This window comes from Cucurbita maxima, unplaced genomic scaffold (genome assembly GCF_002738345.1).
Source record: "Cucurbita maxima cultivar Rimu unplaced genomic scaffold, Cmax_1.0 Cma_Scf00017, whole genome shotgun sequence".
Lineage (NCBI taxonomy): Eukaryota > Viridiplantae > Streptophyta > Magnoliopsida > Cucurbitales > Cucurbitaceae > Cucurbita > Cucurbita maxima.
This window is the reverse complement of record NW_019272033.1, coordinates 2,522,634-2,544,564: the sequence shown is the minus strand read 5'-3', so window position 1 is coordinate 2,544,564 and position 21,931 is coordinate 2,522,634. Positions and strand designations below refer to the sequence as shown.

Genomic DNA, 21,931 nt, shown 5'->3' with positions numbered 1-21,931 from the left:
AGAAGGTTTTAGAAAACAAGGGAATAGAGATTTTCGAAAAAGAGATTTTTAAAAGAGACGTTATATAAGCAAACAATAGAGAAATAACAACCGCTCACAGTATATATAACCTTGGGCAGGAAGAAGTTGACAACTAGTCGTATCCACCATAGTACATTCTGAGCAATTTCATGTCTAACAAGCCTAGACATGAAATTTCTGAAACGTTATACTTTTTAGAAATATAAAAGTAAAGTACTAGAATACGAAAATACATAAAGGGTTGGGCTTGTCATGGGCAACACGCCTTGGACGAATATGATCGTGACACCTAGCATCCTCGCTGGCACACTGGCCAGTGGCTAAGCTCTAATACAATTTGTAACTGCTCAAGCCCAACGCCAGTAGATATTGATCATTTTGATATGTTACGTATCGTTGTCATGGGGTTTGTGTCCTTGTTGGCACGTTGTCCAATGCCGATTACAATTAGGTTATTATATTAATAGTGGTCACTTTGTCCATCGTGCCTTCTTCGTGTTCTCACATGTGTTTTAGTCAAGCTTAAACTTCTCACAAATAAAGTCAGCAAAAATTACCATAGTCGCTACCAAATACCGATGCTTGGTTCTTCCTCACACTTACTGTCATTGACAATTACAAAGTAATAGTTCGTTTGCCTGTGTGTAGATCATACTACGAGAATCGGGTTTGTATTTTTTTTCATAACGATACATCACCTTACGTGAAATTATTTAGTTACTTTTCTGGGTAACTTAAAACAAAAAAAACAACAAACAAATATTTATCGTAGAGCATGAATAACTCTCGTACTAATGAGCTATTTTAAGGCATCGTGGACTTTGGGCTCCAATGACCTATGAGTCCAATCAGTTAAACTCGAGCTAGAGCGATATTGAGTCAACTCACTTAATAAGCTCATTTTGGGCTCAATCGAACATAGAGTCCAAATATCACGACCCAATTAGACCAAACTAATCTTATTCGATCGAACATAGTGATGAAATATAAAAGACGTTATTGAGGTTGAACGTTGTCTCTAAATTTAACTTGAAATACATAATTATTCATAACGAGCCAAAATTTTAATAATTTAGAGTTTCATTGTCAATTTTAATAATCATATATTTTTTTCTAAGTTAAATTTTTTTAAAAAAATATTTAAATATAAAAAGAACGATTTATGGCTTTCAACCGCGAAAAATAAATAAATAAAATAAATATTTTAAAGTGGGAGAAAATTGGGCGGGCGATTCCCAAAAACCCTAGGGTTTTAGCTTTTGCCCTTCACTGTTAACAGCGCAATCCTCTGCACTCTTCCCCACAGAACCACGCTAAATACTCCACCAGATAGCTTCTGCAATGGCAGCTGTGCGACCCATCGTGTAGGTGTAGCAGAAAGCTCTCAGTCTCTTCCGTTGAGCTCTTCCATGGCGTTTTCTTCTGGACTCCGCTTTTCTTCTCTGCTTCGCCATCAATTCGCTCCACCTCATGCATCGTCTCGTTTCGCCAGAATCTATCATGGGCTGTCAGAGCTTCGGTTTCTATCTACTAGCACTTCCAAATCCTCCAGGTCCATCCGGTTGGTGAAATCCCGGCGCAAAGATGAGTCTGTGAAAGAGGAAGGAGTTGGAGGTCAGGATGGAAATGGCAGTGTAATTGTGAAGGATAGAGGTGGGAGTGATGGAAGGATTGTTCAAGCAGAGCTTCACAAGGAGGCTACTGATGCTTATATGGCTTATGCAATGTCCGTGTTGCTCGGGCGTGCCTTGCCCGATGTTCGCGATGGTTTGAAACCTGTCCACCGCCGGGTTTTGTGAGTCATTTTCCCTCGGACTTTGTAATTACTGTATTTTCCATAGATTCTGATGTTAAATGTCGACAATGTAATTTACGGGCGACCTCCCTCTATCATAACTTTGATGGGTCTGTTTTGAAGTAAAATCTTTCGCGTTTCTCTCTTTCACCAATTTACCAGCAGTTTATTTGTCACTTGTGTTCATTGGTTCAACATGCACGAAAAACTGTATTTGCTTGAGGTTATATTGCAATGCTGGTATGTCAATCGGATTGTTCTTGAAGCTTTATTCATAAACACGAGAACATCCAGAGGTCACTCGAGTTGTCGAATGGAGAGATTGGAGACTTCATAACCAAAATATCACCACTCTCACTGGGTTAGGTATGTTGCGGGAGTTGGGTTCGTTGAGTATATACAGAGGAGAGGGAAATATTTCTTATGAGAGGGGAGGGGGAATTTTTCAAAGCATCAAACCAGTATTTCTTTTATTTTTTTGAAACAGGAAAAGCGAAGCAGTATTCTTTTAGTTTTTTGTGCTAGGATTCGCAATACATTGTATTCATAGAAGAAACGTCCCATAAGCACTGTTTTCATCGATATTCCTCACTTGAGATATGATAATCTCTCAAATCTACAACGGATAAGAAGTATTGCATTTAGGCAGACCATCCTGCAAACATACAACAGCTTGTACGCTCTCTAGTAAATATTGGAGCAAGAATAATTACTAGCTGTATTGACCTGCATTAAGCTGTAGTCACCTATGATATGAAATATTCTCTGTAGATCTTTTGCGTATAGTTTGAGTAAGAATATTCAATAGCTGTATTGACCTGCGGTAAAATTGTGGCTACAGGTTTGCCATGCATGAATTGGGCCTTTCATCAAGAAAACCATTTAAGAAATGTGCAAGAGTTGTTGGAGAGGTTAAATATACGTTTATTCTATGAAGAGATGAGTTCATTTCTCCCTTTAGTCACATGTTATTATCCCTATCTTCAGCTACGATTTTTGATTCTCTTAACAGGTTTTAGGTAAGTTTCATCCGCATGGAGATACTGCTGTGTATGATTCCCTTGTTAGAATGGCTCAGGTAACAGGAAACATTTAATCAATTTGATATTCATTAACTTAAAATGAATTTTCTTTAATATGAAATATGTAGTAACCCAAAATAGATACAACAGACGAGGGAGTGAGAAGGTATCCTAAAGCAATCATGAATTATAAATAGCTACCTAATTGACAACAATAGTTTATTTATTTATTATTATTATATTTTTTCACAAAAAACAATTTCATTAATGTGACATCATCGAACAACAGTTTATTTTGTTATTATTATTATTTTTGTAAAAAACAATTTCATGGATGTAACATCATTGAGGGTTTTGAGATTAGGAAAACTATTGTATCTGTTTCTTAACTTCAATTTGGACGATACTATCTTCTTTTATTCAGGAAAGGTGGAGTCCTTTCTCATCCTAAACTACATTTTAGCTATTTTTTATTTTTGAGGCCATATCAAGGCTCAAAGTCAATAAGGGTAAATGTCATATTTTAGGCTTCGATTGTGACCCTTAGGTGAATAGTTGGGCACGCTTGTTGGTTTCCCTCATCCTACGATGGCTTCTCCCTTGGACATAATTTGGGGACTCTCTTTTTAGAACCTCATGGTGGACAAAGTGAGAAAGAGTCTGGCCTTGTGAAAGATTTATTTTTTTTCTAAAGGTGGTAGACTGACCCTTCTCATTCGCTTGATTTTGAGTGGGAGCCCTAACCACTTCTTCTCCCTCCTTATAGTTCCATGTTATATGTGTAAACCTCTTAACAGACTTATGAGGGACTTCTTATGGGAAGGGGTTGACGAGGTTAAAGGCACAGATCTTGTGAGTTGTGAGTTGGTGGAAAAGTTGGTAAATCTTGGGGTTAGAATTAGGGAATTTAAGGAATCGTAACAAAGTCTTGTTAACAAAATGGCTTTGGCCACTTCCCTTGAGTGGCATAGGATTATAGCATGCACGTATGGTTGTCATCCTTATGAGTGGACAATAGGTGGTGTCAAAGGTACTTCGTACATAAATCTTTGGAAAGAAATTGCAAATGAGCCCCTTTGTTTTTCTCACCTTGATCATTGCTTTGTGGGTACATTAGGGAGGATTGGTGGGTGGGTGGGGGACAGACCCCTTTGCTTTATGTTTCCCTGATTATATCATGTGTCCTTCATGAAAAACCAGTTTGTGGCTAATGTCTTGGATCATTTTGACCGCTCTTTCTCTCGTTTGCTCCGTTTTGGTTACTCTTTGTCTAATAGGGAAATGTTGGAAATCACGACTTTCTTATCTTTGATTAGGGAGTTATAACCTTATTGGAGGCTTTTCTTATAGCTCGTTTGTTGCTTGTTGGACCCTTCTCCCCTCAGTGAAGTCGTTCTTTCTTCTATTTGGAATGTGGGAGTTTCAAAGATGGTTAAATTCTTTGCTTTACAGGATATCCATAGAAGAGTGAACACTTAAAAAAAAAACTTCCTTTTGGACCATTTTGCTACATTCTTTGTTGGAGGGCAGAAGAATTAGATCATATCCTTTGGAGCTGTTCGTTTGCTTGATCAATTTGGATTTTTTTTTTTATTTATTATTTATTTTTTTTTAATGTGTTTGGATTCCAATTAGTCAAATATAAGGACTATAAAGAGATGATCGAGGAGTTCCTCCTCTATCCAACGTATGAGGAGAAGGGGGTTTTTGTGGCATGCCGGGGTTTGTTCTCTTTTGTTGGGGTCCTTGGTGGAGAGGAACAATAAGACTTTTAGAGGAGTTGAGAGGAACCCTAATAATGTTTGGACCGTTGTTAGGTTCAATGTTCTTTTCGGGTGTTGGTGACAAATTCTTTTTATAATTACTCATTAGGTTTCATTTGTCTTGATTGGATTCCTTTCTCTAGTTGGTCTCCCTTATGCGAGCTTATTTATTATCATTTTTTAGGGATGCCCTTGTGTTCGTTCATTTTTTTCTCCATGAAAGTTGGGTTTCTCATACGAAAATTTCAAAATGAAACAATGGAGGAAAAATGAGAAGGAAAGGAACGTTGAAAGAAGAAAGACAAAAATGAGACTAATATGAAAAGAAACACAAGGAATGCTTGATGAAGGAAAGAAAGAAGAACCTTGATTCTAACAAGCCCAAGAAGCAGCCTCCTCCTTTGTGCCACAACAGAACGAGGAAAACTAGATGGAAGGAGAAGCCTGCAGTTAAGAAGAAATTTATATGAGTGAAATGGAAGAAATTAAGAAGTTGGAAGAATTTTTTTTTTTTGGAAAGGAGGTCTCCATCTTTGATCACTTGCATCTTTGCTTCTGCAATGTGGTCTTTTTTCTGCAATGTACTGGATGGCAGTGAGCCCTGCCCATAACATTACCAGTACCTTCTCTTCTGTGAAGGTCATCCTACCTAATGGTTGAGTGTTCAAATATTCAGGTGAGTTTAGTAAGGATAATCCTTGATGACCAATGAATTTCACTTGAAAAGTTGAGAAAATGAGTGACTTGTGCTTCCCCTAAGTTGAGGCAGAAAAACCTTAATAAGGCATATATCCACGATCTGAAATGCCAGCATGATGAATGTTGACTTGGAACAAAATGACAAACCAAAGTGGAGGTCATTTGACAAAGTTTATGATGGTTGTCGAACTTAAATTTCTTGTTAAGTTCCTGGCGTGTTTTTTTTTCCCTTTCTACACAACTCATTCTAGTTCTTTGGCTTTTTACTACTGAATGGTTTCTGGTACTTTTTTTTAGGCAATTTTCTTTCATTTTTTAAGTGAACAAACAATTTAATTGATCAAATGAAATCACAAAAGGGAGACCTATCCTTCATTATTATATTTTTGTCACTTTTATTCGTAGTTTTAGTTCTAATTCTCGTAGTCTTGTGCTTTATACAGGATTTCTCTTTAAGGTGCCCACTCATCCAAGGCCATGGAAATTTTGGTTCCATTGATGCAGATCCTCCTGCTGCCATGCGGTATACTGAGTGCAGATTGGAAGTATGTTTAAATATGTTTGCTTCTTCAGAGAATTATGTTCTTTGAAGATATGAAAAGCCATTTTGTCATGCTTTAGTTACCTACTTTTCATCAACCTCTTGTTCATCACCGGGGAAGTATAAAGAAAATCTTTTGTCACTGGGATAGTATAAAGAAAATCATCATAGAAAGTAAAGTTGTTGGCTGAAAATGGAATGCATATATTTTTCTTGAGCCTTTTCCTATATTTTTTTCAAACATCGGTAATTTTTGGAAAGTGTCAATTTTTTTGTCATAATCGTTGTTTAGGATCTAAAATATCTTATCTGGTATAAAGCATCTGTGTTTTCTTGTGGGCTTGTTGGATTATCAATGAAGTCCCGTAATTTGCTTTTTGGCTCACAATTAACTCCAAGATGGGGGGGCGGGGGGGTGTTAGGGTTTGAGATGTGTGGAAATTTGCCCCAAGGTCTTGGTTCAAACAGTTTGATGTAAAATTTTATTATTTAGAACCTTGTTGTCTCTCTAAGTTGGCCATGATGTGCTTGAAGGAACCTCTTCGGTGATTACAGTGAGGGTAGGACCGTGTTACTAGATTACTAGCTTAAATGGAAACTTTGATTCATCACATGTTTCTTCATACAACTGGATGCTCATCATGTGTTGTATTTCTGATCCTGTAGGCACTTACAGAAGCAATGTTGTTGTCTGACTTAGAGCTGAATACGGTTTGTTCTATATTTTACATTTTTTAAAAAGTTATTCATTATTTCTGTCACTATCTTCTTTTTAATGTGTATTTTTGTTTGCTTTGTGTAGGTGGATTTTGTTCCAAATTTTGACAGTTCCCAAAAGGAACCTTCACTTCTACCAGCTCGGCTCCCAACATTGTTGCTGAATGGTTCCTCAGGGATTGCGGTGATCCATCCGAGTTTTCTTTCTTTTCCCGCTTGTCACTAGTTTTTTCTTTGACATTCTAATTTAGAGGAAAATACCCAGGTTGGAATGGCAACCAATATTCCACCACATAATCTTGGCGAGTTAGTAGATGCACTCTGTGTTCTTATTCATAATCCGGAGGCTACAGTAAGTACTCTGTCTCTTTCTCTCTCTCTTCCTAGATATTCCTTTTTGGAAATTGACTTCTTGTTCCAGCCCTCCTGAATATTTGTTATGAGTAGTGTGTGATGAACCACATGCTGTAGTACTATTGCACAATAAATTTTGGAAACGCTCTCTTTGGTTCTTGAAGGACCTTCTTTTTTAATTATTTTTTTGGAGTACAACAAGTGGGGCATGAAGATTTGAAGCTTTGACTCGAAGGGAAGGAGTAACATGCCAATTACTGCTGAGCTATTCTCACTTTGACGGTTATGGGAGGACTTTAGAAGCCAAATATAAAAATATGTTTGTTTCTTTAGATAACAGTAGATAAAAAATATTTTTCTATAGGTTAAATTACTTGTGTCTAGCAGGTTCCTTAACTTAAAAAAAAGTTTCTAGCAGGTCCCAATACTTCCATTTTTTGTCCAATAAGTTCATAAAATTTCAAAGAAACGTCAAATAGGTCAATAATAACAAGATTTAAGATTAAAAGTTTAAAGATTTATTAGATACAAAATCATAAGTTTAGGGAGTTTTTAGACACTTTTGAAATTTTGAAAATTTATTTGACACAAACCTTAAAGTTTAGGGATTGAACTTGTGATTTAATCTTTCTTTTATTATAGAGAAGAACGCAAATGATTTATTATTTTTTCTAGATGTAAATCAGATTTCCATGAATATGTAGAGTTGTAGATTTTAAACTTATCTTGGATTTTATTTTATTTAATTATTTATTTTTTGAGTATCATATCTTTGTAAATTAACATTTCATTGATTTCATTTTCTCTTTACGGTGAAGCCAACCTAGGCATCGAACTCTTCTAATATGGCCCGGACACGCATGGATATATATATATATATATATATAACTCTTCTAATATCGGAGTTCAATCTATCACTGTGCATTTCCTCATTTCTTCTTTGCAAGTTCATTAATTATATATATATATATATATATATATATATATATATATATATATATATAACTCTTCTAATATCGGAGTTCAATCCATCACTGTGCATTTCCTCATTTCTTCTTTGCAAGTTCATTAATTTTCTTTTTCTTTGTTAAAGTTGCAAGAATTGTTGGAATACATGCCTGGACCCGACTTTCCGACGGGAGGATTAATCATGGGAAACAATGGGTAAGATTCAGCATTTTATTCCCTTTATGAACAATTTTTTATTCCATTTCTTTTGTCACACTTGCACCCTTCCGGTCCTACTAAAAAAGAAGCCTCATTTAGGAAAGCTTTGACAACCCGTTTAGTGTACATACAATCTAACGTTCTTTTTTTTTTTTTTTTAATTCCATTTTCTTATGGTGCAGAAGATCAGAATTACTTCTAGCGCTTGTTAATTAAGTAATTAATTATTTTTAGAACTTCAAATCTCTAATTGTCTCTCCAATCGTTTTTGCCATCTCCCCATGCACTCTAAAGTTGCATTGTGAATTTAGAAAGAAAATGAGAAAAAAATGAGGATGGAGTGGTCTTTCAATCGGAAAAGTAATTTCATTCATGCTTTAGTTCCTAAAAATGATATCTTCACATTTTGCAAGAAGTAAAAAATTTCTAGAAATGAATAAATATCTTTTTGTTCTGGAAAAACAAACTTTGTCCATTTCAATTAGCAATTTGTAAAATATAGCTACCTGAAACTAGTCACAGAAATATTTATTGTTGTTTTGCTTCTTAAGATCATCCTAATAGTCGTTTATCTTGTCAAGTATTTTAGAAGCATATCGAACTGGACGTGGACGCATTATAGTTAGGGGGAAAACTGACGTTGAGCTGCTCGATTTAAAAACTAAACAAACTGCAGTTATTATAAACGAGGTGAGTATCGTGGTGTTTTTGTATAGTGTTTGATATATCTCTTTTAACATGTATGACTTTTAAACGGTGGAACTTTTGTAAATTATAAAGTACCTTTTAAATGGCGGAATTAAATGTTATTTATTATTATTATTATTTTTTAAATGGAATGCAGATACCTTACCAAACAAATAAATCTGCTTTGGTGGAGAAGATAGCGGAACTTGTGGAGAACAAGGTGATGCTGTGAGGAAAATTGTATTACCACATGTTTATGTGTTTATTTTGGTTGGCTGAAAATTAATCGATATAAACATTTTCCCATGTTTTTATTATATATTTGTTTGTGGTTCTTTTAGGTGTTATTAGGTGTAATTAGATGGACATTAATAAAACTATTTAAATTAATCGATATAGACATTAAAACTTGGCCTTTTCTTGTGAGTTGGTTCGGGGTTGTTTTGTGTTTATCTATATTGCTCTTTGCCCTTTTCTTCTGTTTCTTTTGTTTTGGTTGCTTTATATACAAACACGCACAATTTGTTTGTTATTTTTTTAAAAGAATAAGAGACAAAATTTTTCATGTATGAAATTTAGGAGAAAGAGAAGAGAAAGACTCCAATCTAATGGAGTCACAATAAGCATCTCCAATTGGACAAAAGAGTAGAAATACTATGGGTGGAAAATAGGGAATTCAATTTACTTTAAGATGGAGAAAGGAATAGAACACTAAAAAAAAGTCTGGATAGGTTTTGCTTGTGAACCAATAGTTGATTTCTTTCAATCCAAACCGATTACAAAAAAGCATGAACAAGATTCTTCCGAAGGATCTCCTTTTCCTTGAAAGGATGGTCCAAAAGGAAAAGATTAAGGAGAATGTAGGGTTTCTTTGGAAAAACACCAGCCAGTTGGTATTTCATTTTAAGAATCATAGAAACTAAATTTCTAAGTCGGCTATTGTGTGGTAGAAGTTAAATTTTCTCTGGTCATGACGTAAGTCTCCAACCTTGTTGATTGTAGTGTAATTTATTGTTTTTTTTAAAATATATATTTAATGTCCTTATTTTTATGAATAGACACTGGATGGTATAGCTGACATTAGAGACGAGAGTGATCGGTCTGGAATGCGGATTGTAGTTGAGGTAAAAATGATGTTGAATATTATGCTTTCCTTATCACTATATGACCTATTATAATATCTAGCAACTTCTACACAAAGTTCTTGGCAAACAATTTTTGTAAAGTTGAACGGTTGTTGAGATTAGTTGAGGCGTGTGACCTAGATACTCACAAATTAAATTGTAATTTTTACACCAGCTAAACAAAAAACGTCCTTTGCAGCTTAAAAACTACAGTTAAGGTTAAGAGGAAAAAGTTAACTTCATATGAATTTCTTTGTCATGTGTATATTTATTTCCCTAGAAAATATAGGGAGTGGACGATGCTTGTTAGACTGACAAGTTCTGTAATCTTCTTTACAGCTTAAGCGAGGAGCGGATCCACTAATTATTCAGAATAATTTATATCGTCTTACAGCTCTTCAGTCTAGTTTTAGCTGCAATATGGTGGGGTGAGTGGATTGTCCTTACAGATAACTTATTGACCTTTAAATTTTCATTAGTATATTCTCGTTGATATTTACTTTAATTTCTTTGTTGATTACAAATACCATATAATGTGATTCCATTTAATGACAAAATTTGAATCAGTTTAATGATTATCTCAAATCCTTTAGAGTGATTATATTGAGCAATACTTCACTTCTATCTGTTAAAGTGAAGCTAAGAGCATCACATTCTCTTCATGATTCAATAACAGCACAGGCTGTTACCAAAACAAAGCTACGATTTCATGCACAAAAGAATAGAAAGTATTACTCAACTTAAACTATTTGAAAAATAAATATTATTTAAATTGATGGGAATAGTGAAATCCTAGCGGACAAGGGAGGGAGGACTTTGCCTGTTTTCGGTGAAGGAAAAGAACAAAGCTCTCCTCGCAAAACAGATATGTAGATATCCATCATGAAGAAAATGCCTTGTGTAGTAAACTTCTAAAGGTTAAATATCCTTGTACATCATGTACAAACCGACCCCTCCATCTTCTGCAAAGGGCCATGGAAGTACATAAAAAAACACCAAAACATCATCACCAACTGAATTTGCCATAGGGTGGGTGATGGAAGAAGCACATCATTTTAGACTGACTCTTGGATTGAAAACACAATGCTATCCATGTGGATCCACTTTTGTACATACTCTATTTTAAAAAAATAGCCATGATCAAAGGAACATGGAATGATGACAACAATTTTTGAGACCTGAAGCTTGGTAGGAACCTAAAGGATGAAGCCACGATATGGGCTGAATTAAGCCTTGATCTTGCCCCAGTTGTGTTGGCTGATGAAGTAGACTTATTGACTTGGCTTCCATGCGCTAAGGGGGCTTCTTTACAATTTTTTTTGATGATGGACATAGGGAAAAAAGTAGAAGCAATAAATCCCACCCTAGCAGAAACAATATGGAGAGGAAATGACCCTTCGAAAGGTGAATTTTTCCTTTGAGAAATAGTGTTTTTTTTGACGGACATGTGATCATTTATGCATTGCACATGTGATCAGGATTTATGGACAAAGATTCTCAATATCTTTGGATGATATCTCACTTTTCCCAGGTAAAAGATTTATTGGACATGGCCTTAACGTACCACCCACTTCAAGAATGCAAAAGCCCTACTATGGAATAACCTCACCATGATTTTCTTTTGAAATTTGTGGAAAGAAAAAAAATCAAAGAGTATTCACGGAAAAGACACAAACTTATACAAGCTCTTCGATAAATGATGTTTGCCACGAGATCTTGGTGCAAATTGTCTAATATTTTTTTTCCAATAGTCATACTTCCCTCTTTGTAAATTGGGAAGGTGTTTTGCAAACATGATGTATAATACATTTCAATGAAATTGTCTTATAATGGGAGTAGTTTAATTTGACTTCTATTTAAAATAAAATATTATCTGAATTTTCAAGGTAAAATTAGTTGTTTTTTTTTAAATTAAAAAAATGATAGAGGTTATCAAACTTAGTCCTATTACTAAGTTTGTAATTGGAAATATTCTTAGCCACATATTTGAATCTCATTTCTGGAATCACAGTTAAACCTTAATTTTCTTTGAAATGATGCACTCTTTGTTGTGCTAATTTGTGGATATAATGTTTCTGTATTGAGACTTCCCTTCCAAGTAATGCAACTTCAAATTTTCTTGCAGTATTATTAATGGACAACCTAAACTCATGGGCCTGAAGGAATTACTGCAGGTAAACTTTCACATAATTCTTTTTACTTCTTTCCTTCGACTGGATATGTGATTTTTCCGGTGCCATTTATAGTTGTTCTTTGAGGCATACGACTTTGTAAGAAATGGTTCTTTGAGGCATACGACTTTTTCTTCTAATTTATGATTGATTGAGATGAGGGTAACTTGTTTTTTGCTTTTTTTGACGGAGTAAATTCCAGGCATTTTTGGACTTCCGGTGTTCTGTTGTAGAGAGACGAGCAAGGTTTAAGCTATTGCAGGCACAAGAGAGAAGACACATTGTTGAGGTCTGTTACTGTCTCACCTAATGACATTGCCATTGTATTATGGGGCGGACATATCTTAAAGATGCCCTTTTTTATTGAAAAAAGGATGAAACCAATTCGCTGATTAATTTGCTTCCTGGGAGCTCGTTCTTTGTTGTATAAAGAAAGCATTTTCTTATTGATCTGTTTTATTTAATTGAATGCAGCCAGAACTTAAAATATTTGGTCTTAGTTTATGCGTAAAATGCAATTTCGTTAAAGATTATTTTATCACAGAGTTAAAATAACATTGATTATGTAAATTATCAGGTTAAAACGAAGTGGATAAATTGTTGAAATGTTTTGGAGAGCAAGTTTTTGGGATTTGTTGTGTACTTCCATTACTAAATTTATTTGAAATGTCGTGCTTATGTTTCAAATAATTAGATTTCTTTTATTTCCCTGCTTGCCTTTATGTTTCTTTTTAATGTATAGATTCTTATTCAAAGAAATCCCATCTATATATTATATTCATACCATTAACCTTTTTCTTTTTGTGTCAACATTTAGTAAATATTAACGAGAAATTCTCTCAATTCTAAAGCAGTATTTTGCTTTCAGAGGTTTTATTCTTCTCTGATGTTTTCTTTTAGTTTACGTAATATTATGACTCTGTTTGTAGGGTATTGTTACCGGACTTGATAATTTGGATGAAGTGATTCAGTTGATAAGGGAAGCTTCCAGGACTTCTGTCGCATCTGCTTATCTGAGGGCTCGTATGTTTCTAGAAATCTCAATTTTCTTCATTTAATGCTTTTTTAGTTGGTGGCATCGCCCCATTGGTGCTTTTTTAATGAGTTGTGATTATTGTTAATTTGATTTCAAAATTTTTCTTTCGGTGCTCTCTCTCTCCTCTTTCTTCTTCTTTGTTTATTTCTTTCTTCCTTTATATTTTTCATTTTTACTTTTTCTAATTAATGGGAAACCGACAACAAGACGTAAAAATAGAGGCCACCTAAAAGAAAGGGTCTGGTCAAAACCAGGAGCACAAAATTCGCATCATTTGAAAAATAACCCAATAAAACAGAGATAACTACTAAGTATATTTGAAACTGAAAGGCTACTAAATATAAGCATTAAAATGCACCAAATTCCAATTTATTATATAACCTATGGTTGGATATGATATTTATTTTTTTATATAACCTAACTTGGATATCAATTTATTTTTACTTGTTCACATATTTTGATTGCTGACTCTTAATTACTCAAGGCAGATTCTTTCATTTTTGTGATGTAAATTAGTCTTAAATTACTGCTGTTCTCCTTTTCCTTACTGCAGAATTCAGCCTTTCTGAAAAACAAGCTGAAGCTTTATTGGACATTAACCTTGGGAGACTTTCACACCTCGAGGTTTGAAGTTGTCGTGTTAATCATGTTATTGTCTCATGTGGACTCTTTTTAATTGCATCAAATGAGTTATTTTGATCTCTTTTTCAGAGGAAGAAGTTTACTGATGAAAGTAAATCCTTAATGAAGAATATTTCCAAACTAGAGGAGCTGTTGTCTAGCAGGAAGAACATTCTGCAGGTATGCTGCCAAATATTCCTTTAGTGGAAAATGGGTATATACTTAAACTTAAGGTATAGTCTAATGAAATCATTTGCATCGTTACAAAACTGGATACAAAGGATGGGAAATGATACGTTATAATATGGACACATTATGGTGACATAGAGGCTAAACATGTAATTTGGTCCATGATGTTTACAGCAAACTATCAAATTAGCCTCTAATTTTATCTTTAAAAGCATTAGAGAATTTCAGTGAACTCCCTGATAATGACATTTGTAAAGAAATTAAATATATCCTCTAGAAATTCACTTTTCTCTAAATCTTTCTCAAACCTCTAATTTCTGAAATTTTCATATATTTTTCATGTAGAATAAATTATTTATATTTTTAAACTATGCACCTAAATAGAAGTCTTTGCTTTATTTTGCGCTTTGCACTTATTTCCCTGGGAGATAATTCAACTTTTTGTGCATCCGGTGCCTCAAAGTCACGGCATGTTACTTACCATTCCAATGAAAGATGAACGGTCTGTTGCCTGTCCCAAAAAAAAAAAAAAAAGAAAGAAAAAAGAATACACTTAAGAAGACAGATTTAATCTTATTAGTTTCCAATAACCGCCTCCCCTTCCTGACTTGTAATGCCTAAATCTACCATCCATACAACTTGCTTAGAATTGTAGCTCTTTTTTTATCTGTCAATTCATATGGTACGCTTGTGGCCTTTATTATTGAGTGAATTGATTCTCATCTTCCCTCTTTTTTGAAATTCTAGTTAATAGAACAAGAAGCAATTGAGCTGAAAAATAAGTTTTCTAGCCCTAGGCGTTCTATTTTGAAAGACACTGATAGTGGTCAACTTGAAGACATCGATGTCATTCCAAATGAAGAGATGCTTTTGGTAAGTGTCCCAGTTCACTCATTTTCATTATATGGCTTTATCTTCCCTCATAGTATTCTTTAGACCAATTTTTATGTATGTATAAATTATATCTCTCAGGCACTTAGTGAAAAAGGATATGTTAAGCGGATGAAACCCAGCACCTTCAATCTTCAGCATCGTGGAACAATTGGAAAATCTGTTGGAAAACTGAGAGTTAATGATGCAATGTCAGATTTTATTGTTTGTCGTGCACATGACCATGTTCTGTATTTCAGGTACTTTTTTATTTAACTTTTTAAAATGTTTTCATTAAGTCAACTTAATAAAGGGCAGTATTTTCACATTTGGATGAGAATTTACTGGTAAGCTGGAATTCAGAATTGGTCTGCCTGAAAGATCACCTGTACATTTCCTGCTGATCTTGCAGTTGAGAAATGGTAAATTGGCATTTGGATGTAAATCTCCTGGAGGTTCCAGGCTGATACATATTGCCCGCTGATTCATAATCCTCATTATATTAAATTTAGTATGTCATTACTTGTTACTAGTTGCAATTGTGTAATGTGCAACACTTTCTTGTTGGTCAGTGTTTTTGAAACTCCCATCATTTGAAGTACATATACTATAATAGTATGTCATAATGAAAGCTACCGAAATATGACGTGTCTATTATTTAAGCCTCTAATCCATGCAAGCGCTATTTGACTGGGGATAACCAGATGAGAGTATAGAAAGGTCTGAATCCAGATTGTTTTTCCAGCTTCTTTTACTGTGGCTTCTTTTGTGGTTTCATTTCTCTTAAACAAAGATGTATTACACATTTAAATAGCTATGTTAAGCCTTCTCTTTTAGATTTGTACCCCTACAAGTCCATGTTATCAGAATGTGTATTTGATTCAATTGGATGTCTAATTTTTTTTTTTCTTTTTATAGTTTGCAGGCCAATAGTCCAGTCATCGAAAATCCTTTAATTTTCTGTTTTTAATATATTGAAGAGAAAAGTCTGCTTTTCCCCAACAAAGTTTCTTCTAGACCGTCTATCAATTTATTAGTTCTCTCTATCATTTTCTTACAAAAAAGTTCAGTCAATGATCTTAGTTCTTTTGATGTATTTAGTAATTGATATGTTTTTTCTTGTTTCCATTTGACATAAAATGAGAAAACAGTTTTTACTCTATTCACTCTTAGCTTTATGTTATAAAATTCTTTTATGGTCTTCAATTGTATTGCCTTTTGTTTAAATATCATATAATACTAATGGAGAAGCTACTTTCCGTAGTGATAAAGGTACAGTCTATTCATCTCGAGCCTATAAAATTCCAGAATGTGGCCGAACTGCTACTGGCACTCCAATTATTCAGGTATTTATAGCTTCACTTTTCTTCATTGAAAACTTCAAAAGTTGGTTATTTCTTAAATATTGATCAATCTTCTTTCATGATGGAGCTAGATCCTATCTTTATCAGAGGGAGAGAGAATAACCTCCATTATCCCTGTGAGTGAATTCGTTGAAGACCAGTTTCTACTAATGCTCACAGCAAATGGTTACATCAAGAAAGTATCGTTGAACTTCTTTTCATCAATCAGAACAACTGGAATTATAGCTATTCAATTGGTTTGTTCCCTTAATGATGCTCTGGTCTTGCCTTCTTAGTGTTATTCTTAACTGAACGTCGAACACCTATCAAGTCTTATGAACTATCTTGTAGGTGAGTGGTGATGAGCTGAAATGGGTCCGCTGTTGCACAAATGATAATCTTGTGGCAATGGCTTCTCAGAATGGGATGGTCATTTTAAGTTCTTGTGATATTGTAAGTCATTGCACGCAACCCCTGGGCTCTGGCCCCTAGGCTGTTATTTTGTGGCTTTGTTTTTTAAAATATTTGTGAGTTTCTTAACTGGACAGGGCTGCTTCCAATGGTTCAGCTGAAATCGGGCTGTTTTTTATTTATATTTTTTTAAAAAAGAAACAAACCAAATCTCATTCAAGAAAGAATTCAAACAACAATACAACCAAATGGACGTCCCCATCTTTCAACAAAGAGCCAAAGGAAAGCCCAGAAAGAGTAGTTACAAAAAAGCTTGTGATGGAAACTCCAATTTGAGGCCATGAATGGTACATAAACACAAAGTTCAAAAGAATTTGATTTATCAGTAAGTGTCCTTGCATTCCTTTTCTTCAATATAATCCAAAAAAGATCTCCAGAAGCGCGGGGCCACATGATTCTGGCCTTAGCCTTGAACCACTATTCTTAAAGAATTTCTGGGACCCACTCCTCTAGCTGGTTTGAGCTGCACCAAATCATACGAAACTATTTTCAAATAAAATTTCAGGCTTTATAGGCAAAACAGCGTAGTCTACACTGAAAAAAGAAACTGGAGAAGGATTCCTCCCTTCAATTGTATAACACTGGACTGGACCAAAATTATGCTGTTTACCCTCATACTTGACTTTCTGTAGCATTATGTAAACCCAAAGAATATGATTAAATAGAAACATACTAAGTGTTTTCTTTATTTTATTTATTTATTATTATTATTATTTTTTTTTAATTTAAGAAATTGATTGAGATGGATGAAAGGATACACGAGGGCATATATAAAAATGAGTCCAATAACATAACCCCCGCTCTCAGTTACAGAAAGGGGTCCAATCCAAAAGAATACGGCTAAGCTAATAGTTAGAAAAAACCCGCATTAATAGACACCCGCAAAGAAGATTTAAATACCCAAAGAACATCCCCATACTGCTTTGTGCATGGAAAATTCTACTATTCCTCTCACGCTAGATGCTCCACAGCTGAGCCAAAAATAAAACAAGATTGCCAAAGAACCATTCCTTTGTCGTAAAAAGGAGGATTCAAGAGCACCTCCACAAACATTGAACAACACCCTTGTTTTCTACCTTTTCTTTTGTCTAATGTCAATCGAGCAAAGTATGAACTTATCCAACACTTGCATAATAATCTCAATTCTAATGAAATTCCTAAAAATCTGTTTATCAATAATATTATGTGATATTCTGTTGCTAATTTCATTTATCCTTGCTCACTTGGGCCTTTTAGCTCTTGCTCTTGATATCAGTTTCACCATGTGACATTCTTGCACTTGCAAATTTCTCAGATTCGAGCACAAGGCAGAAACACCAGGGGTGCAGTGGCCATGAGGCTAAAAGCTGGGGATAAGATGGCCAGCATGGATATAATCCCAGCTTCAGTGTGGAATGATTCAGAAAGGATTCCAACAACTCCACTTAGTAGGTAAATAATTTATTGTGCCATTTTAATTGAAATATTTAATTTATATCAAATTTTTATGGTAGATTTTTTGTAAGGTGGATTTGTTTTGGGTAAAATGAAACGTGTACAAAAATAACCCTCAATTTATATCGGGCTTACAATAAGCCCTAAATTCAAGATAACCTAAAAATTAGAATCATTTTACAAAAAGAAAAAGACAAGGAGCATTGTGAAGAAGCAGGCAGGTCTGCTGCTCATATAATGCCCTTGACTTTGCTTTGAAAACTCAAAAGTTCGTTCTCGTTGATAAGTCTGCAGTGTTTCAACATTTGTAAGGTACCAACAGAGGGCCTCAATGATTTTTATGGTCTTGTGATTATGCTTCAGAAATTTGGATCTGTTTGTTTCAGACCTCTAGCATCAACGTAGTTTGGCCTCAAGTTTTCAGTTCTATGTTTGAGTGGAGTCGTTGTGTCATTCACCCTTCAGTAAAAATAACCTTTTTTTGTGGTGAGAAGGAACTTTTGCTTCGATTTCGTGTCTTTGGGGAGAGAGGAACAATAGAGTGTTTGGAGGGGTGAAGCGGTCTAGAGAGGAAGTTTGGTCCCTTGTTAGGCTCCATACCTCCCTCTAGGTTTTAGTGAGTAAGGACTTTTGTCATTGTTCATTAGGTTTCATCTTTAGTTTGACTCGTTTGGGGCAGTAAATATAAGCAGAATAGGAATAGAAATAGCCGACGTATTTTTAATTAATATAACTTTGAGTATAGCCAACCTATGGAAAGAATAGGGATAAGTGAATAATTGGTCATATCTCCCATTCTTCAAACTTTTAAAAGACCCTGTCTGAGTATCCACATGGCACCACATCAATATTACATAGATATCAAGGTTAAATCCATTGTAGAGTTTTCTTTGAGTTCAACATGGGAGGTGGAGAACTCGAATTTTGATCTCTTGGTTGAGGGTTAACCTAGCGAGTTAAGTTGCTCAAGTTAATTGCATTGAATAATTGTGTTAGAGAAGTTGTAGTTTTCCAATTACGAGGAGTATTGGAGTGAAGAAATGGAGAGAATGTATAGGCATGCATGATTGAATACACTAGAGTAATCTGTAATTTTAAGATACCTGATAGGTCGATCTGATCTTGGGATTTAGAATTGGTAGTCTCTGAACACCTGTTGCCATTTACTTCTTGTTATACTGGACTGGACTTGGAAGATATGAGATATTCAGTAAATGTTTCTCGAGTAACTTCATTTATCTTAACCACAATTAATTGGAAAAGTAAATGATTCGTGATGAAAAAAACCCAATGCCACTTGTTGCTTAAAATCTTGGTTTCCAATATTAGTCTATCCAGTACAGGGATACAAATTATATTTTAGCAATTTTGATTATTAGGAACTTACTATAAATAATGAGCACTTAATGACGTTTGCCGTTTGATCATTATGTAAAATCATAATGGTTAGCTTTGTCGTTTCCAGCTCCAAGGGCTCTAATGGTCCATGGCTCTTATTTGTGTCTGAAAGTGGATTTGGAAAGCGAGTTCCATTGAGCAGTTTCCGCTTGTTCCCTCTGAATAGAGTTGGTTTGATTGGATACAAGGTACCTCTAATTAGTTTTTTTTTAATTACTGAATTGTTAAAGGTACTTGTCTTTGGTTAAGACGCTTCTTTATCTGATTTGCTTTATTTGTTATTGCCATAAGTTTTCCTTGGAGGATCGCTTGGCAGCTGTTTTTGTAGTTGGATTCACGTTGGCAGGTCATTGATCAACCATCTTTTAGAATTTTTCCCCTTGAACAGCTTTTTCTTTTATTTTCCTTTTTTTCTTATTACAAATTATGCTTATTTACAGAGGATGGTGAAAGTGATGAACAAGTAGTTCTAGTAAGCCAAAGTGGTACAGTCAATAGAATTAAGGTTCGGGATATTTCTATACAATCTCGCTATGCCAGGTAAATATTAGTTGGTGCTTATTATTTGGTTAAAATGTTATTTTCCCTGCTAAATTTCAAGGTGCATGTTATTTGGTTAAAATGTTAGATTCCCTGCTAATTTCTAGGTAAAAATCAGAATGACTCGTTCTTATCTATTCAATAGTTACAAGGGCCTATCTTGAGTAGAAGAAAGGTCTAATAAAAAAGGAAAAAATAGTACGCATAATAACACTTAACGCCAGAGTGTTTTCAGCATTAAGTGTCTCCTTTTTGGACAAGCGGAAACTGTTTGTGATTCAATACCATGACAAGAGTAAAACAGATCTTTGAATGACTCTCTCCACAACAAATACAGTAAGAAAACACTCTTTGTAGGATTTTGTTTTCATGAACAATGTACAGGAAACGCAATGAACAATGAGAAACATATTGAAGATTCAGAATTATAGCTTCAATATACAATACAACAGAAACGACCTTGTTCTTAAATAACCAATCAACACAAACATAAGTCCAACCGTGATATTTATACATGAAAACAAGAAACACATGAATTAAAACACATGGCGTAAGGTTCGAAAGAAAGAAAATTCCAACATTGGTCTCAAATACCTTGGGAAATGAAGCTAACCAAAGTTCATGACACTAAATGCAGAAAACCCAACAAGGCTATGCGGTGAGAAACTAAAAAATGTCTTAGGACATCAAATTCCATTCCATAGACTTTGGAGTCTGTCTGAAGCTCTGCAAGCAAGTTGAGTAACATTGTTCAAATTCCCAACCAACCAGAGTATTCTGCTAGCAACCCATATTCCTTTTAATGATAAAACATAAATAAATAAATAAATAAATAATCTTCCTACAATCAGTGTTTCCAAAAGGGACATATTCAACATACTATTTTTTTCGTTTTTTTGGATCAATAGGAGTTTTTGTTATTCCACAACCAACCCATTTCTTCCATAATTGCTAAATTTCAATTCAAATCATTTCATGCCTCCTATATATTCCTTGAAATAAATAGGTGGGTTATTCTAGAGGTGAAACCTCTATGATTATTAGCTAATCTATCGTGAGAAAGATAGTTTACAATAGTATATTTGGTACAATTACGAATACCTTTCCTATATGCTATCAGAATGTCAAGATCTAATACATCAAATTATGCATTTTGGGTCGATGCAGAAATTGGTATACACGATAGGTATCTAAATCTTCAATGCATTAATTGGAGCATTAGATTGGCTTTATGACAAATCCACTATTCGATCTCAACTCTTTGATTGAATGCACTTCTAGTGTCAACTTGAATTTAAGGATTTCAATAACGTGTTCCTTTTACACCATTTTTTTAAATGCCTGTTTCAGGGGCGTTATTTTGATGAAGTTGGTTAATGCTGGAAAGATCCAGTCCGCTTCTTTGATCTCAGCTACGGATACAGAGCCCGAGGAAGAAGCTTAAAATGCTCGCCTAGATTAACATGGCCTATATATTGTCCTAATCATTGAGATCTTCCATGTTTGTAGAGTGCTGCAATTCCATCTACCTATCCTTACCTCTCCTTTATGGTAAAGGTGTTGACACAGCATCGGTGTTATTTTGTAGCCAAAATAAGTGATTCAATCTTTCTGAGTGGTCAAAAGTTCATAACAGACTTGGGCTGCCTTCAACTCATCATCAGGTGGTCGATGAATTTGCGAAGTGTGCAAGTCTCACTATATGCTTTGTTTTGGTAGGGCCATTCTGTTTAGGGGATTGTCTTTTTTTCTTTCTTTTTAAATTTAAATTTGTCCGAGTATGGGTGATTACTTGAAAAACTTCGCCTGTGACTTATTGGAATACTTGTCTACTTAGATGTTGTAATCTTAAATTTAGAATTTTGTCAGCTATAAATATGATCCATGAAATCATTTCTACTCTGGACTCTGAAGAACCATTATTTTAATCGCATATTCTGATCAATATTTGATTGTCTGTACTGTGCT

At 34.6% G+C, this 21,931-nt stretch overlaps 1 protein-coding gene across 1 annotated transcript; it reads left to right on the top strand.

The window, feature by feature from the left end:
• The first annotated feature begins 1,230 nt into the window (after nt 1-1,230).
• LOC111492096 (DNA gyrase subunit A, chloroplastic/mitochondrial) lies at nt 1,231-21,865 on the top strand. Its single transcript, XM_023141288.1, has 27 exons — nt 1,231-1,816; nt 2,658-2,727; nt 2,829-2,894; nt 5,744-5,845; nt 6,508-6,552; nt 6,644-6,742; nt 6,824-6,910; nt 8,006-8,076; nt 8,661-8,769; nt 8,924-8,986; nt 9,825-9,890; nt 10,230-10,318; nt 12,016-12,064; nt 12,264-12,350; nt 12,991-13,084; nt 13,651-13,721; nt 13,809-13,898; nt 14,655-14,780; nt 14,880-15,037; nt 16,042-16,123; nt 16,213-16,377; nt 16,472-16,573; nt 17,886-18,022; nt 19,491-19,611; nt 19,715-19,769; nt 19,864-19,963; nt 21,314-21,865. Exons 1-27 carry the CDS (start codon nt 1,431-1,433, stop codon nt 21,405-21,407), a joined length of 2,784 nt encoding a protein of 927 aa, XP_022997056.1. The 5' UTR covers nt 1,231-1,430; the 3' UTR covers nt 21,408-21,865.
• Nucleotides 21,866-21,931: the final 66 nt, after the last annotated feature.

Coding starts and splice junctions, on each gene's coding strand:
- LOC111492096 (XM_023141288.1), top strand. CDS start 1,431: ATGGCGTTTTCTTCTGGACTCCGCTTTTCTTCTCTGCTTCGCCATCAA. Junction 10,319..12,015: donor TTTAGCTGCAATATGGTGGG/GTGAGTGGATTG, acceptor ATTTTCTTGCAG/TATTATTAATGGACAACCTA. Junction 19,964..21,313: donor ATACAATCTCGCTATGCCAG/GTAAATATTAGT, acceptor TGCCTGTTTCAG/GGGCGTTATTTTGATGAAGT.